This window comes from Epinephelus fuscoguttatus, linkage group LG13, assembly GCF_011397635.1.
Source record: "Epinephelus fuscoguttatus linkage group LG13, E.fuscoguttatus.final_Chr_v1".
Taxonomy (NCBI): Eukaryota; Metazoa; Chordata; class Actinopteri; order Perciformes; family Serranidae; genus Epinephelus; species Epinephelus fuscoguttatus.
In genome coordinates this window covers 9,618,054-9,636,926 of record NC_064764.1, presented here as the reverse complement: position 1 = coordinate 9,636,926, position 18,873 = coordinate 9,618,054, and the positions used below count along the sequence as shown (strand labels likewise).

General features: G+C 40.2%; 1 protein-coding gene across 1 annotated transcript in view; it reads left to right on the top strand.

The window, feature by feature from the left end:
- Positions 1-18,873, top strand: part of tmeff2a (transmembrane protein with EGF-like and two follistatin-like domains 2a) — a 152,885-nt gene that overhangs the window by 53,814 nt on the left and 80,198 nt on the right. Inside the window, exon 3 of the mRNA XM_049594828.1 lies at positions 7,904-8,033. Within this exon, the coding sequence (XP_049450785.1) occupies positions 7,904-8,033 (130 nt within the window). The remainder of the gene's footprint in view (positions 1-7,903; positions 8,034-18,873) is intronic.

Sequence of the window (18,873 nt, the reverse complement as noted above, 5' to 3'; positions counted from 1 at the left end):
AAGTCAGTTTGAAAGTTTGAAATCTGTAACCTCGGCTCGCTCTCCTCTTCACTGTCACGTCAAGAGAAGTCCCACATGAATAAATAAGAAACTTGGCAGATAGGTGTCAAAGTTTCTTCAACTAGAGTGGTTGAAGATCAGTTGAAAGATTCAGTCAAGATGAAGTAGCGCAATGTTTTATGTCTCGTCTTATTTTATGTTTGGCAATCTATTTCCACCCCGTACCTGTCTAAGTCACTCACTTCTGGTCTGCCTCAACTAAAATATAAAAAGGATACACGCAGCGTGCTTTAAGAGGCCCATAAGACACAGGATCCTCCTTTATACCCACATATAAGTATTTCTGGGTGTGACTGTAATTTGCACACAGCTGCAGCCTCCGTCTTCTACCTCCTCTTAGAGAGACGGAGCTTTTAAATCACCCATCCTCTCATCACTCCTCTCCTTTCCGCAGGGGTGAAAGCCAGATACTGGGGAAGATCAAGAGATGGGGTGGGGGAGTTTTCACAGAAAAGAAGGCACTCTTAAAAGACACCCGCAGGGTTCTGCCGGGCAGCTTTCCCTTCCGTTGCATCATGCCTGGCATAAAGTGAGAGTCCCCAGGTTAAGAACAGCCCGAGCCAGATGGGAGAGAGTGTGAGAGTGAGGGGAAGGGGAGGGGGGAGAGACAGAGGGGTAGGATAGAGGATGGTACAAAAAAAGAAAAAAAAAATGTGCGGGCCCTGCAGTAAGCTATTCCAAGCGCCTTTGTGGGGTTGCCATTTTTTCATTCTCTCCCGCTCTCCTTTGAGGGGATTTTCTATTCCTCTCCCTCTCTCTCTGTCTATGTCCCCATTTCTTCTTCTCATTCTTTTTTTATTTTATTTTATGATGTTCCTTTTTTTTTTTTTGCCTTGGTTTCTTCAGGCACTGTGGTTCTTTTTTATCGTGCCAAGTTTGTTGAGCCAGGGTTCCATCTCTCTTCTCTTTCCCTCCCTCTCTCGCTGTCTGCATCTCACTTCTGTATTTTTCTTTACTTTCATTACCCCTCAGTCCCCTTCTGTCTCACTCTCATCCTTTTCCACTGACTTCTTCCCCCCCCTAAGCCCAATTTCACTCATCATGTTTGCCTCTCGTCTTCTCTACAGCCTCTTTCCTTCCTGCATCCCAATCCCTTTGATCAGGAGCCAGTGTGCAGTTTCTCTCTCCCTTCTATACTCCTCCTCCTCTTTTTACTCTCTTTGTGTATATTCTGCTGTCTTACCCCTCAGCAGGTTAAAAACAGTGTTCACACATTTGATCGTTATAATGCTCCTGGGCTCCTGAATCAATGGCGTGGTTATTTTTGCGCTTCTCCCTGCGGCCATCAGACCTTGTGTGCGTCTAAGATGACATTCTCACTAAGCCAGCTAAATTTGATGTCATGTGCGAAAACAATGTGCAATCACACTACTGTTTTCAAGTCCTTTGCTTAAAGATCTCTGCCCACATTGTAACACCTAAATGATAGGAAAATGGCTAGATCTCTTCTTTTTGTCCTCACTTGGTGGTCAAACAGCGAAAGTCAACCCCAGCAGCTGGTGAGGAGTAGGACAAACAGTCTGTGCTGCGCTGAGTCTCAGCTGGTTAACTCTCCGTTCAGTCCCCTCCTGCTCCCTGTGATCACACACACTATACTGTTGCTCCCAGTTTAGTTGTCATTTACATATTTTTTTGTCATCAGACCTGATCGAGCACGATAATGATATGGGACCAGGACTCCCTTGCAAAAGAGATTCTGAATCTCAATGGGACTATTTCCTGGTAAAATAAAGGTTAAAATAAAAAGTAAAAATAAAAATGATCCCTGTTAGGAAGCTCCAACTCTTTCTTAAACCATATATTGAACATTTTCAGTTCAACTCTTGTCTGGCCTTTTTATTTAGAGAAAAAACTGCCAAGAGGAAGGTGAAGATGACACGATTTTAAGTTCACATACAAGCTTTGGATTGCTTAAGACAACGGTTTAAAGTTACCATTCATATTTAGTTTATTTGTTAAAAAATGTTAAATAAATACCAAATGGTTATCAGAGAAAGTCCACTGTTGAGTCCACTGAGGTGAGACCCAGTCACTGGTTTGCAAGTGACAAATAGGTCTCAAGTCTTTGAACTCAAGACCCAAGTCCAAGTCCTAAGCTTTGAGTTTTGAGTCCTTAACAAATCATAATGTGCTTTTGACCAAATGTGATGCCATTTTACAACAGAGAAATCAGATATTAAAGTTACTGAAAACAGAACTTAATCATTAAAAAGCAGGGCTGACATTAACCAGCACCACAACAGAACAGATTTTGTATGTTTCTGTCCTGTCTTATATTTATTTAATCTCATAATGGGAAAATAACTGTAATGTTCTCTTTGCAAAGTTTTGATAAATTTTCTTTAAGATTATTCTCCCTTTGAAGTGGGTATGGGTGTGGGTAATGTTTTATGTCTAAATGAAAATGAAAAAGACAGTAGTTGATTCTGGAAATGAAGGGAAATTAATTTATTCGAGGCAGAGAGTTTAAATAAAATACTTTGAATATTTGGGTTTGGGGGAATATATCAGTCAAAAGGCTGATGTCTAAGTGAAGGTATGAGTCAGTGATGTTAAAGTCCAAGTTAAGTTGCTTTTTTGATTTAGTCAAGTAGAGTCTAAAGTCATCAAATTTGTGACTTGAGTCCAACTTGAGGTCAAGTCATGTGATGCGAGTGACCTCTGGTGACACATGCTGTGCACTACATCAACACAGCATCTCCTTATCCGTTTAATAGATAAAGGAGTATCTGTATTTTTTGACAGCGTTGAAAATATTACCGTCAGGATTTCTAAATAACCTGGTATACCGTAATTCTATGATATTGCCCAAGCCTGGAGTCTATCTCAACAAAACTACTTATGTGAAGTATCAGTTTGTGGCAATGAAGTTAAATTGAATACTAAAGAATGTTAGAACATTTATGTATTTTCAGTGTTTTCATGCAAGAGTTCTGAACAACACCTGAGGCTTTGCTGTTATGACCAGTTTAAGCGATGACTATGTGTTTTGCTGACCTGTAGAGTCTTCACCCAATAGGATAGTTTAAACTGGAAAAGCAGACTCATATGTTTATGAGTACAGTGGTGCTGTGCAGGGATCTAAAGAATGACTGGACTGAAGCTCCAACACAGAGGAGAATGGGTTATTTGTTGTTTTGACAAGTTTTCTTTTTAATGTTGTCCTTTCCTTGTATAGTATATATGTATAGTGTTATAGTTTGTCCTCCTCATTATTCCCATGCTACCTTTCAGTGCAGTTTATGAAAACTGCTGCTTCTAAATGCTGCCTGAAAAAATCCTGCAACTAGTAATTTCTGTGCTACTGCACTGAAATGTTACTTAAATCACTATTTAAAGGTATACATTACTACTATGCAGAGCAGGATTACGCCATTGTTTTTAAAGTTCCCTTTCCCCCCCGTCCACTCTAAAATTTGAGGCAGGCATTTTCAAATGTATTTACTCTGGTGGATGTTTTCAAACGGTTCAGATTTGAGGCTTAGTGTGAGTCGAGAACCAAAATAGAATGAGGTAGATACAATTTCATGCATGCTTAGTGTGAACGCAGACTCTGCCTGTATCTACTGTGTTGCAGGTAATGTATGTGATGTGCCGACACAAACATACACAGGCGTGCACTTTTGTTAATGCCTTCCTGTAATGATGTGCTTTGTGAGAGCCTGTAGCGTTCTGCGAGGTCACAGACAGATGATATGGCCCAGAGAGAACAAATTTCAGGTCAATCCATTAGAGACTTATAGGGGAACAGAAGTGGAGACAAAGAGCCATGAGCTCCTTAGCCTCAGTCCTGTGGGAGCTCTCAAACGAGCCCCTTGTCCTTGTGATGTCACACCCAGCAGGAACACATTTTCACACATTGCCCATTTTTCAGCACATTTAAATTTAATCAGGTTATGGGCTGTGACCACGGAGCGACAATTTCTCTGGACCGTCTGATAGCCATTCCTTCTTCCCAGGGAATAGAAGGGAATATTTCTCAATTGAATAATCACGTTTGTTATTCTTGCGGTGTAGCAAAGGGGAATCAATATCAAATCAAATTAATATCTCTCCTCTGCAGCCCCAAAAAAATGAAAACTAAGACTCGGTGCTCCGGTGCCATCAGTCATCTGAAAAATCTAAAGTTGCTCTGAAGCCAACAAACCATGTGGGGAAATGAATGAGTAATGTTCTCCCGTACCTCAGCAGCTATTTTGCTCAGTGCCCTTGAGCAAGTCACTTAACCTGCTGCTGCTCCAGTGGAGCAACACCAGAGGTGAGCAGCAGTAGATGCTGGCCATTTTTTTGAAGACATATGCAGCATGAATATGACACATTAAAAACGTGTGAAGCTCGAAAAGTCAGTTAATCTGCTTCGTTGTGACTGTGTGGGTGTGGTTTGATCAGATTTGTTATCAGATTCTGATTCATATGTTGCTAAAATCTGATTGGTGCACCTTTTCCCAACTGAGTCCTGTCCACTAAAGCAGTGAAAAACAAAACTGTGGGATCCCATCACTCACAGTGAGAAGCTGATTAAGAAAATATGTTTTTACAGCCTTTAGAATTGTGATGTGATTGTAATTGTGGTGTTATGTCAGTTCCATAATTGAATACAATGCTGACGAGGCAAGCGGCCAACCGTTCTTTATAACTGAATGTGGATAGCCGGTGATAAACACATGTACACCCTGTAAATCTCCAAACTAATTTATAGATCTGTCAAACCGCCAACTCTGCAGTCTGTTTCAATATGATTAAAGTATCCCAAATCTGGTCTTTTCTGTACAATTTAATTGCTGTATGCATTTGTGTACAACAGTGCTTCTTCTCTTGTTCAGTGATTCCCTGCAGATTGGTAATCCTTATTTTATTTTACAAGTTAAACCAAAAACCTTTTGCATCTGTGCTATCAAAGTGGGTTCAAAATATCCTTAATATATTTCACACTGACAAAATATACTACACAGCTTACATTTTGCACAACATCAGACAAAAAACAAACATCAACCCTCTACATGTAATCACACATAACAATAAAATATTTTTATTTATATCCAATGTAGACCCAGTATGAATTACAACTTGTTCACTTCGAAGTTTGAACCATAAACAATTTTAAACCACTGACTTTATACTGAAAGGACCTCTGATGGTGTCTGTCATAAGGGACTTTGCATAACATTTCATCTTCTTTTTTTTTTCTTTTTTTTTTTTTTTTTACTACACATTCATACCCCAGTGTTTGACAAACTTCATTGGTAGATTTCTCCAAATAAACAAAGGAAATGGAAGCTTTATGAAATTAAAAGGCAGTCTCATATCATCTACATATAGGGGTCATTAAATGGACCTATTTTGTTCATTTTCAGGTTCATATTCATATTGTGGGTTTCTATTACAACATATGTGTATGCTTCAATGTCCAAAAACACCCTTTCCCTTAGACAGACAGTGCCTGACCACCTGTATCACCTTCAGTCTGAAAGGCTAAATTTTAGAGCCTGTCTCTTTAAGCCCTCCCCCCAAAAAAGCCCAGTCTGCTCTGATTGTCCAACATCTCTGGGTCTTCTGTAGCTCAGTATCTCGGCCCATTCATTGCAGTCAGGGAATTACTGTAATTGGATTTTAACGTGAAAAATAATCAGACGTAAAAGTTTCCAAAACAAAATCTTTACAACTGGACATGTTCCAGCAGGAACCTGGTCTGAAATCTGGGAGAAATTAAAGATTGCTGATTAACTTCAGCAACCAAGATCACATTTACTAAATGTTAGTATGTATCTACATGTAGTATTAGCCCTTTTTAGATATGAATTGTGCACATTTTTTCAGCATTGGCAGTATAAAAACAAAATCACAGAGTGCGGCAAAATGCTGCCTGCCTAATTTTGTTTATACAGAATGTGCCTTTTTCTGGGCAGTGGGGGGCGTGAGCAAGTAACAAAACATGTAGCTCAGCGTAAACAGTGATATGGGAGGGAAGCCGAGGCTGGTCAGTCCTTCGGCGATTCTCTCATAAGTCAGCCCGTCCTTCACCGTCCCCCTCATCTGATGGTTAATGGCCTCTTCATTTGCGAGGACAAAGAGGGTGCGCAATTACTTGTCTCCCCAGTTGCTCATCTTTACAGTGTCTGTCATATTTGTGTTTCCCTCTTGCTACTAGCTGCTCGCTAATTCCTGCTATCAGCTGTTTCCTGTTCATCCACTGCCAGTGGGTCGCACATGCAGTGTCATCAGCAGCTCCTCCCAGGAGTCATCAACAGCCCCTCCCATTGCAGAAGGCCACCTCGGTCTTTTTGAACTAAAAGTGTTCCTCCAATATGTCTACCCTACGAGGTGGAAAATTGGGCACCTCAGATCAACTCGCCAATCTGGCTCTGTGTGTCTAAACACTCGCAGCTTGCCAGCAAAATGGCCCAACATTTGTGGAAAATCTGGCAGTGTAAAAGGGGCGAGTGTTTGTAATGTAAAAACTTGCAGACAGCTTGTATAAATAATGGATGTAGGTAGTCGTGACATCACCCACTGATTTGTGAACTCCAGTTTTGAAGCCACGAGTTTGGTATTACGGCAGTCGCCATCTTCATTTTTCTGTAGCCGGAAGTGACCGTATTTGGGCGAGAGGCTAGAACTGTGGAGGGGTGAGGGGTGGATCTGACTAAGAAATTGAGGACACTATCAGCAAACAGCCTGTCACTCAGAGCGGCCAGCCCTTAATTATGCAAAACTTTAAGATGTGACAACATGTAAATGGGTGGGTTATATTAAAATCCCCCCCCTATGGTTGTCATGAAAGGGGAAATTAGCTGTAAAGACTAAAAGCCTTTTTTGTACCAGGCTGTAAACATGTTTATTTCTGCAGTAATGTTGGCCATTTTAACATGGGGGCCTAAAGGGACTGCCTTGCTTCCGGAGACAACCTCAAGTGGCCGCTCAAAGAACTGCAGTTTTTGGCACTTCTATGTTGGCTTCATTCATCAGCCCTGGAGGTTGCTGCTTGGCAGCAATGTGCCTGGAGCAGATGAAATCTGTCACAAGCTGACGTCAGCTTGTCTCAAAAGTAGGAGATAAGATTTGAAACAGAGCAGTCTGAAATGTGAGGTTTTTGCCAACAGAGATTCGTTTTCCATGAGTTTACCTCATTATTTCAAACTTTGGCTACCTTTAATACAAGCATCTGACACTGTAACATTATACACATGATAGAAAATAGGGAAAGGCATTAAAGGTCTTTTGTGAATGTTGACACAAATGGTTCCTTTCAAGTTGTTGCATTTTATTTTGACTTTCCCTTTTTCAGTGTATGCTATATGCATTTATTCTTTATAAATCTGTGGAATATATTTGTCCAGGGTTTCAAACACATTTTTCTCTGGCCACCTACCACCATATTAACAATATCAGCAGTAACAGAAAGTTTGCTGAAACAGCCATGTCCCCACCCAGTCCCCCCACCCTGGTCAACGCCACACATAGAGTTTATTTCTGTGGGAAACACTGTTGTAGTTGAGAATATCTCTCTTTTCCATTTGGAAAGGGTACTCTAGAGTCAACAGTGAAATTGGCAAAATGCAAATATAGATAAAATATAGAAACAGACACATTTGTTTTCTAAAGCTGCATTAATGAAATGGAATTGACCCTTCAAGCCCTCACACACAGCGTACGATTAAGTACCTAGCAGTCTTAAGTGAGTACTTACCCTGTCAAGACAATGACATCTACCCTGGAAATCTGAATATTGAATGAACATTCAGATTTATTTTAGGACACACTCTCAGTGGGTTTTTAGATGACTTCAATATGACCTCCACAGCTTTTTATTCTAATCTTCTTACCCATGTTCTCCTCTCTGCAGTGCAACAATGACTATGCCCCGGTGTGCGGCTCCAACAATCAAAACTACCAGAACGAGTGTTTCCTGCGCAGGGATGCCTGCAAGCAGCAGTCTGAAGTACTTATTATGTCAGAAGGCGCCTGTCCTGCAGGTATGTACATTTACATTAAGGCGCCTACACAGATTTATAAACAAGCAAACACACATTACACTCTCACACACACGCAGAGGAGCTCACCCCTGCAGTACACACATCATTTACACCAACAGAAAATACTCACGTAAGGAGGTAACACTCACTGAACATTTCCTGCATAGTTGTTTGTAAGCATGCAGATGATGTACAGCTAGGATGTTAGACATTGTAAACCTAGTCCAATATGAACAGTGCACATACAGTAGGTCAATTATCCAGGCTTATTTATTGTAATCATCAATTCATGCAAATGCTTCCAGTGGATCGGGATGGGTAATTGCAGAGTGATACATTACTTCAAAGGGATGAGATGATGAAATGTATGTATGTATGTATGATGAAAAAATTGCTAGGGGTGACAGCCTGATGTAATTTTCCCAAGTTTAATGTAACAAGCACAACCACGATGACAGTGACAAGTATTCTCATTGAACAGATGAAGATTTCATCACAGCCACACAATGTCCTCACAAGAAAGTAAAGACTGCGTCGCTCAGCAGGCCTCTTGGCCAAATGCGTAGTGTTGAACAAGTTAATTATACAGTTTATTTAAATTTGGAGTGTTAAACAGAAAGTGGAAGGAAGCTTGACAGCTGTGACCTTTAGTTATGTAACATTTTAAATGAATGTCAAAAGGCATAAAATGCAAATACTTGCCAAATTGTCATAGGTAGTTACTGTAACACTGTTGCCAAGAGGCATGCTCAACAAAGCAGAAAATTGAATGGCTGAATCACACATCATCTTGATGGCCATTTCATTCTTTTCTGGGAGGTTTCTTTTTCTTTTATCTCCTTCAAAGAGTACTTGAATTAATTCTGTAAGGGATTCACTGAAGCCGCTTTCTTGCTTTTTTCCCCAAACAAATACTCACTACACTCATACAGTATATGCCAAAACAGTGGCAGTCCTTAACTGTGGTGCAAAAATCTAGCTTTAGTTTGTGTCTGACTCGGCAGATTCTGGTGAGTGTTTATTTAGGGAATACCCAATTTTTCAAGAATATTGTTTCCTTTCCAGCGATGGCCTCGTCTATTGTTTTCATCTTTCCTTTAGCTGGGAAGGAAAAGCACTCTGTGTAATTATCTAACATAATTGGGATCGCTGTTTGCTGATATAGTTTGGTGTTTAAGCTGCTGAGTGGGCGTCTTTGGTTGGAAAAGGTCAGCCACTTCATTAGCTGTGTTATGGAGACCAGTACTGCTGCCTCGGAGTACGCAGTGCCATAAAGTTAAAGGTTCTTGGTCATAAAAGGTTTGGAAATTCACTCTATAGGTAGCAGTAGAAATAAGCTCCTCAAAAAATTACTACATTTTATACCAGTGACTGAGCAGAGGCAGGGACTGTTTCAATAGGGACACCTAGTTTTTTTCACCATGAACTGCACCTGGAGCATGGCAGCTGAAACGACTGGTCTGGGATTGTTATAAACTCAAAAAAATTGAATAAAAACTACATGTGCCCAGTTTCATAGAAATGTGTGGAATGGACACTAAATCTTAACAATGCCTTATGTGGAAAACAATGCCAGTGAAAAGTCAGTGAGGGTCTTTTGTTGTGGTGGACACAGGAACTAAGTATAAAGAGCGAGAAAGTCTGTGAAACGTGGGTGAACCAACCATTTGTGTCCAGTGTGAAACCAAAAATAAAAGTAGTTACAAGATTTTAAGAACTTAAGCCCCGTTTCCACCAAGCACTATGGTATGGTTCAGTTCAGTTCAGAACTGTTTTTTTTTCTGTTTTCACTGTGAAAAGTTGGATGGTACCAATGGAACTGTTCCGTCCCTTCTGTTGGGGTACCTAGCACACAGATCTGGTACTAAAAAGTGGAGATAGAAACACTGCAGTCCATTGATTGGTCAATAGCAGATGGTCACTCTGCTCAGGGCTGAGTTGTGGCTGGTTTCGAAGCTTATGTAACCACTGTTCATACTGTGCTAAGTCTTACATATATCAGCAAAATATAACTATAAAATGAAAGAATGTTTTGCTGCCTCTCGCAGCAGCTGCAGACTGAGGAAAAAGAACTTAATTCACTGGCAACTTTTAAGGTGGAACTTCTACTTGTAATGTTACTCAATGCATGAGTTGATGACATGAATCCATCAGCACAACTTACATTTCAATAATATCAACAACTTTAACCATTCCGTAAGTTTTTATTGACACACTCTTTCAGTAATGAGTGGATCTTCAAGCTTTTAAAAATACACATTAATTTCCACTGGATTATGTGAACTGCAAATATTATAATCCTCACTCAGAGAACAAAGCGTCATTCCTGTGGGCTCCAGCAACACTAAACCCCTGAGCTTGCCTGAGAGGGACTAAATGCACAAACCCGCTATTTTCAAATATCCCATCAAGAGGGACACTCAGCTGCAGTCTGTTCTATTTTGTTCTGCAAAAATGTCAGCATGCACCCCCATTCTGTGGACAGTACATGAGGTGCAGACTTCCCTCTTTCTCAACAGTGGGGAGGAAGTACAGCGAGTGCTGGATGGAGCAGTGAGTGACAACAACCCTGTCCACATTTTAGAGTACTGTTTGTAGTGTAAATGCTAAATGGACCGAGGGTCTAGGTACCATGTCTTAAGGGTTCCAAAGGTACCATACTGAAAGTGTTTGGTGGAAATGGAACTTAAATGTAACCACGCAAAGTACATTATGTTTACGTTACTTTCTTCCCGTACGTAGTTTTGTTTAGCCAAAACCGTGATCTATTCCTAAACTTATCCAAGAACTTTTTCGTTCTCTAAACATAACAACAAAACTGCCACTATACGTAACAGACTTTGCATTGGCATTGTTTTCTTGTTGCCAGCATGACAATTTAACATGCTTCGTTTGTGTCCAGTGTGAAACCAAAAATAAAAGTAGTTACCACGTGACGCGTCATTCAGAGGTCATGTCCATTTTCACGTGTTTCTGTGAGGCTGTGTTGGCACAACACACCAAGTTATGTAAAATATACTGAGGCAACTAGTGCTCTTTTTTTGTCTCAGCCCTGTGCCACATGTTCCTGTTAGTTTTTTTTAAGTCAAGCTTTAGGCAACGAAAAGTCTGAACATTTCAGTCTGATCTTAGTCAGAGAAAACAGGAACTATTTTATTGTACTTTTAGTCACTGAAGACTGCTATTCTTTTTAGTCATCAGATTACATTGAAAATTTTGGTCAGTCTAGTTGAACCAAAACCAATAATTTTGTCAATGCCGTCTTACTTTGTTCCCATAAGATTTTATCTTATCATTATCTGATAAAAAAAAACTACACTTGTGACACCAGCACACATGCACACACACTTAGCGTATAACCATCACATTTGTTTACTGATACAATACTCTTATTCTCTCTCTCTCTCTCTCTCTCTCTCTCTCTCTCTCTCTCTCTCTCACACACACACACACACACACACACACACCTTGACTTGTCTTTAATATTCGGATATAGTTATAGATATAGATCGTCCTTTACAGAAACCATTGGTTGCCAATAAAACACACTTATCCATGATATTTGTACACATACAAAAGCAGGCAGTGATTTTTTACTATCTAGTATTTATATCATTAGAATATGTGTAATTAGGTTTGACCTATGTATTGTGTATAATTCTATGAATACTAATCTAAATGGATGAGCATGTACTTCAGAAAAAGCATCCCCTCACACCCACAAAGGAATCCTTTATAAATCTACAAATTAGTGAGTCATGTTCTCAATAATGTGCTTTGTTGTGAATGGGTGAATCCACTGGCAAGGTGATGTTGGTTATTTCTGAGGCGTATGTGAATCACTGCCTGGGCTAAGATGGTATTGCCGGCTCGAGTCGAGCAGTCGCTGACTCAGTTACCCTCGGTGACAGGCAGCAGGCAGAAGTCCATTAAAAGGCCCTTGAATGGGCTCAGCTCAGCAGAGGGAACATGTGGAGACCGAGGTGGAAATGTTACTGCAGTAACAGCGGTGGTGTCTGTGTGGCAGCAGGCAGGACTGTGCACAGTCACATGAAATATCCAGCACTTTCTCTAAATTCCTTGTTTGTGGCTTGTGTGTGAGGTCCTTTTCATGACATGTGATAGCGTAAGCCAGTGTGTGTGATGTGGATTTGTGTATCTTTTGAAAGGGAAAGACAAAGAGACCCCTTTCTTTCATGCAACAAGCAGTGCTTTTGAGAAGTTAATGCAGGGTTCAAACAAGGTTATTTCTGTGGTGCAGTCTTCCGACAAACAGGCCATGACAGTGGTTCTACAGTATATGCTCTATTCGGCATCACGTTACACTCAGATGTACACTTTATTCTGGCATTTATTCAGAACAAGGCCACATCAATGTTCATTAAATGGAGTCTAATTTACTTCCTTTTCTAAGTATAGCACAGTGGCTTTAATTTTAAATATTAATTTTGAGGTAAGTTTGCAACTTGAACTACTTTTAGTGTGGTTGTGCTCTTACATTTGGATGGGGAACAGTGGTAAGCTGCATGACATGGCAAAAAAAGTAAAGGGACAGTTTACCCCAAAATCAAAACTACATATTTCCCCTCTCACCTGTGGTGCTATTTACCAGTCTAGACTGTTTTGGTGTGAGTTTCAGAGTGTTGGAGATATCAGCTGTAGATATGTCTGCCTTCTCGTCAATATAATAGAACTAGATGGCACTCAGCTTGTGGTGCTCAAAGCACCAGAAAAATACATTTGAAAATCTCAGCAGCAATGTCTCTCTCCAGAAATCATGACCCTGTTACTCACGATAATCCACAGACCTTGCAGAAGGAAATGTGTATCTACTCATGGACAAGAGGCTTGTGCTTGTAACAGCACAAGATGTAAACATTATTGGCGTCCTCTTAGGCTGAGCTATAACATTAGCAAGCTCAGTGGTGCTAAGTGAGCTAGCAGCAGAGGCATGCTTCCCTTTGCGTGGTGATACAGTTGGAAAGTGTATTTCGAGAGGAAGAAAATAGTTCCTACATGACATGCTCGTAAAGTCTGTGGATTATCTTGAGTCACTGAGTGATTATTTCTGGAAAAAGTCATTGCTGTTGAGTCTTTCAAATGTATTTATTTATTTATGTATTTATTTATTTATTTATTTTGGACGTTTGAGCACCACAAACCAAGTGCCATCTAGTTCCATTGTATTGGAGTGAAGGCAATTATCTCAATAGCCGATATCTCTAACACTCAGAAACACACACCAAAACAATCTAGACTGATGAATAGCACTACAGGTAAAAGGAAAGTAAGTAATTAAGATGTAACCTTGGGACAAACAAATAATTGATTAAAGACTGAAAGAAAAAATGCTGTTACAGAAATTTGAAAATGAATGCAGCAAACAAAAAACATATTGATAATAATCAAAACCCGTTTTAACTGATTTAAACCTACACAGTTTGACACTTAGATCTGTAAGGACTTGACGTGATTGGACAACTACCATGGCATATGGAGGTTTAAAAAGCAAACTTAAGAGGAGAGAAGGTATAAACCGCCTCTATTAAAGTTTATCTCCTGGTCAGAAATTGTATTGTGCAATCACTGGTGCCGTGTCCCAGTTCCATACTAGATACTAGTTGTGTGCTACTTGTGTGTGAGTTCTACAACCCTGTGATACAAAAAGTAAATGCTACAAACCTGTGCTTAAGCATGTCAATCAAACTGCAACTTGAGAAAATCACTGCCAATTATACTGAACAAACAGACACTGCACTGAAACCTCTGACAGGTATTCACTGAGGTTAACATTAAGTGACTGTGAAGGCCAAAGGATACCACTGACATCTCATTAAAGCTTTCAGTGAGTCCTTATGCTCTGTTGGGAAGCATCTGCTTTCATGATGTTTTCCATTCATGTATTGAGGCTTAAGTAATCAACAGCGTTATTGGGTTGTGTGCAGTAGCTTCCAAAAGGTGAAAGGCAGTTTCATTTCAACAGCTTTCATTAAGAGATGGGCAGGTTTGTGAAAAACAGATGCACTCATTAAAATGTTTTAATTATAAGAAAATATAATCATATTTAAGAAATGACATACATTTCAAACCAGTTAGCTATCATGACATAGCCAAATCCACCACAGACATACACCAATAAATGGATGCTGATCACTTTATTTTGGTTAAATTTATCTTATCTTATATAGATTTTGTATATCAAGAAGAAATTGACAGTGATTAAAAAAAAGTTCTTAATATATTCAATCTGAACTTTTGAAATCTTTGCGATCATGAAGATATCTAAAGTTTCAAACGCTCGCTTTTTATTTGAAAGTTAAACACACGAGATTGCTGTGTGGGAGCTTTCTTACATAAGCAAGTGTTACACACAAACCTTTCATGTGGAAAAGTAGGGCAGGCAGCTTCTTCTGAAGAGTTTCCTCTTTGCTCTCTACACCACTTAGCCGTTTAGCTGATACTCTTGGCTAAATGAGTGCAGCAGTGGAAAATGTTAAGATACCACGAATACCAGTGATACGAGTAACTAATTGTAAGGAATGCAAGCATCAAAACTACTTTACCAGAACTGTACATGTACTGCCATAAAACCTTCCTTCTCTCTCTTGTTCCCTCCCTCTCTCAAGCTCTCCCTGTCCTCCTTTCCATTTCCATCTTCCAGAATCCATTAGCGTCAACAGTACACAGTGTAATGGATATATGTCAGCCTGCCAGTGCCAATACTTGTTTTCCTTGCTGGGGTGAGAAACATCATGAAACAGGCATCTCTGGGGGAAACACTCGTCATATTAGTGGATCAGTGTAAAAAAAACAACAACAGGGAGTCCTGCATTGTTAATGTTGAGAAAACAATCTCTAGTAGTTTTTGCTTATATCAAATGATCTTCATCAGCATAAGAAGTTAAGGAGGCTTTCACATCAGGGACCCAGATTCGAGTACACTCAGCCTAACAGGGATTGTTCAGCTCTTTTGAAGTGGGGCCGTACAAGATTTTTATCCATTGTCAGTGTAGTTGGCATGGCCCCAGTTTGGAAAAGCTAGAAGGAGTAGTGACATGGAAGCAAAGCAATGTACTGCTGTGAAGGAGTCAGCAACAAAACGTATTTTAGCCACCTAAAAAAAATCAATATTGTTTTAAGTGTACGCTATATTTAGAATACCTTCACTGCTTAACTTGCCATCAGACAGTGATTTCCGATGGGGCACTGAAGCCATTATATCCCTCTTTTCAAAGCCAGACTCCATTGAAATAAACAGTCACTTAACATCACTGACCACAGGAGTTGCTGGTTTGCGTCTGCCTTGAACACTTATTTTGTTATTTTGTTTTATTGTGTGACTTTGGTGTTTAAAAGGGTTAGTTAAGCAAGCTGAAATATATGTATATATATATATATATATATATATATATTTTTTTTTTTTTTCAGTCAGTTGGGAATTTCTGCAGCAAGGTAAAGCAGTGAAAATATTCTAAATATAGGGTACACATTGACATTTACATACATTTAGCTGTTGACCCCATCCACAGCAGTACATTGCTCAGCTTCTCTGTCGGTGCTCCTGCCTGCTTCTCCAAACTTGAGGCGTGCTGATTGACATCTGTGTCATACACTGACCATGGATAAGTACCTCATATGACTTTGTTTGATTAGTGTGAATACTGTGCACCATACCCGTACATGATAAGTCGATCCATACCCAGGTCCACTTGAAAAGGTGGTCTAGAGAATGGTTCATGTGTATTCAGGTACAGTTGGCATCAAGTGTGAAAACCAACTGTACCAAAACATGGAAGTGACTGCTATTTAACAAGTGGTAGTCGGCAAGTAGAGTCACAAAGGCATTTCTCAACACTGCTGGTCTCCTCCGATATCTGCGTATGCGCACAGTATATGCCAGTCCAATGCTCTGAACTGCACAGCCCTGGGTGATAACGTAGGACGACAGGTGAGAGGGTCGTTCTTGACATTGTCTCCAAAATATGAACAATAATATGTATAATGCAAGGTTGCCTCTATTGTATGAGCTTGAGATTTTACGACTGGCATGCTTACATTGTTGTGAAAACTTAAATTTGTCACATACATGATGACGCAAGTGTATACATGTACAGAACAATGGGCACCGTACAAATAAATTGTCCCTAATATGAGAAAGCACTTACATAAGTTTTATGGAATTGTAGATGCTACATTTTCCTAATTTTTTATTTTGGTAGCACCAAAAGAAATATTGCGTAGGTTGGATTTAAATCATCACCTCAAATAGTTATACTTAACATCATTGCAAACATTACCTATTACCACCTCCAGCAGATGCAGAGCAACATCAGCATAAATTTTACAATGTATTTCTGGTCACCTGATGAATGTAAGTCCAATATTAACTCCCCTTTTAGCTCTGTTTTGGTCTCTGCCAACTCTCTGCCAAATCTGCTTATAGATGTAGTAGCCAGAAGTTATGTCAATGTCTCACACTGATTTCTTTGTCCCCTGTGGTTTTAGTTTTTGGTTATTTTCAGCATTGTCCACACAGCCATGTTACAGCCAGCTCTGTCAGCCACTGAGTACTGACATGGAATCAAAATGGGTTTAAGAAACTTCATTATATACTGCGGGTGGCACGGTGGTGTGGTGGTTAGCACTCTCGCCTCACAGCAAGAGGGTTGCCGGTTCGATCCCGGGCGTGGGAGCCCTTCTGTGCGGAGTTTGCATGTTCTCCCCGTGTCAGCGTGGGTTCTCTCCGGCACTCCGGCTTCCTCCCATAGTCCAAAGACATGCAGATTGGGGACTAGGTTAATTGATAACTCTAAATTGTCCATAGGTGTGAATGTGAGCGTGAATGGTTGTTTGTCTCTATGTGTCAGCCCTGCGATAGTCTGGCGACCTGTCCAGGGTGTACCCTGCCTCTCGCCCGATGTCAGCTGGGATAGGCTCCAGCCCCCCCGCAACCCTCAAGAGGATGAAGCGGTTAGAAGATGAATGAATGAATTATATACTGCCTCAGCTGTAGTACTAGTTATTTACTTTTCCTATTTGATTGTAAACCTTTACATACTTGTGACCCGTCTTATCAGATCTCTTCTCGTGTTTACTGTATTGCCACTTGCCACTGTATTTCATGTGCTCTCATTAACCCTCTTGGATGCTATTGAGGCCAAACGGCCAGACGTTAGAGTCTGCTGTCATTCCAAACAGTAAACAGGAAGCCTGCTGAGGTGTCAGTTCCATGCTAAGTGACGACACTGAGGCATAGACAAACATGATACCAAAAGCTTCTGGGTTTTTTTGTTCCCAAGGAAATGCTTCTTGGAAAGGCTGCTGTAGAAAAGTTTAGACATCATGCAAAATGTTATATCACAGAGGTTTGGGTTTGTGCTATCTTACAAAATGGGGTGTTTTAGCCCATTATTGACTTTTTCAATGCCACATCTGTCAGATGAAGAAGCAAATTTACACTTCCTTTATTCCAGTTCATTCCAGTCTTTATTACCTTCATGTCACCGACAGATAAGAATGTTCTGATTTAGAGGCCGATAACAGGAAGAGCTCTCAGCGGTACAAAGCCAGTGAGAGCTGATTACCACAGGATGGTACCACTTTCCTATCACATCAAGTGCTAGCCCAGCACAGTGAGGAGCATTAGCTTAGCGGAGTGAAACAAACCAAGCGTTCTATTTTCCCCAAAGGAGAGAGTTAAGCTAAGGTAAGCGCTAACATAGCACTTTCCAACTCACTTCACATATTCGAACCATGTAACTTTAAGGAAGTCATTAAATAGGGAGGTGGGAGAGGTTTTAATTGACACATTGTTAAAATGTTGATGACATATTAAATCACCATTTTGTCGCTCTGCAGTCCCTGAGCGCCAACAGATGACAGGAGCCATATGTTTATGATGATTTAGGAAGCACACTCTGGGTTTGTGTAGACCTGGAGCTAAATGAGAATCAGTGTAATGGTGTCAGTATAATCACACATGCAGTTCAGGAGAAGTCATCAATACACCACTAATTCTCTGTGTACACAAAAATCCATGTCTCCTCATTGCTAATTAGCTGCAAATTCAATCTGAATTCTAAGTACTTTAAGTAATGATAATCTAATACATTATTGATCTGTAGGGAGATTTTCTTTTTGCTTGCTGGCCTCCAGGGAGGTCAGAGGTGAAGATGAGCTACAGAGAAGCACCCCATGGGGGATTCAAGGTCTCTCTCAAGGACATTTTAGGAAACTGTCACCAGACTGGAACATCAGATGATTCTGCAAAATTCTGTGGAGCAACATGTTTTTAAAAATTGTCTCTGCAGTATCTTAGCATGGGAACTATGGTATAGTTAGTCTCAGGAATATAAATGCAAGCATTACTAGCGGGTCTCTCACCTGTTCACACCCCACCACCTGCACATCAGTGGTGTAGTCTTTGTGATATGTAAGTATATGCCTTATACCCACAAAAGGTGGATTTATATGTTGGCTGTATGCATAACCTCTGCCATAGCGTACGAACGCCATTGTGAGCACTAATACTTGTGCAGTGATGTGTCTGTGTTGTCGGGTTTCTGTGAAGTTCCATAAGGTTTGATTAATGCAAAACACATCGAAAATACATTTTAAACATGGCTTAGTGACATTATCTTACTCAAGTACACAAACAAGCTTTATTCTAATTTGCAAGATACACAGACAGAACAATTGTCTTTTGCAGAACACATCTTCCCCACAAATACAACATGCTGATTTTAATAGCTCAAGTCTATAGCTTTACACGTTGTATAAATTAGCCTTGCAGCTAGCAGACTTTTTCTTAACCAATATGTAGCCACACAGGACTTAAAAT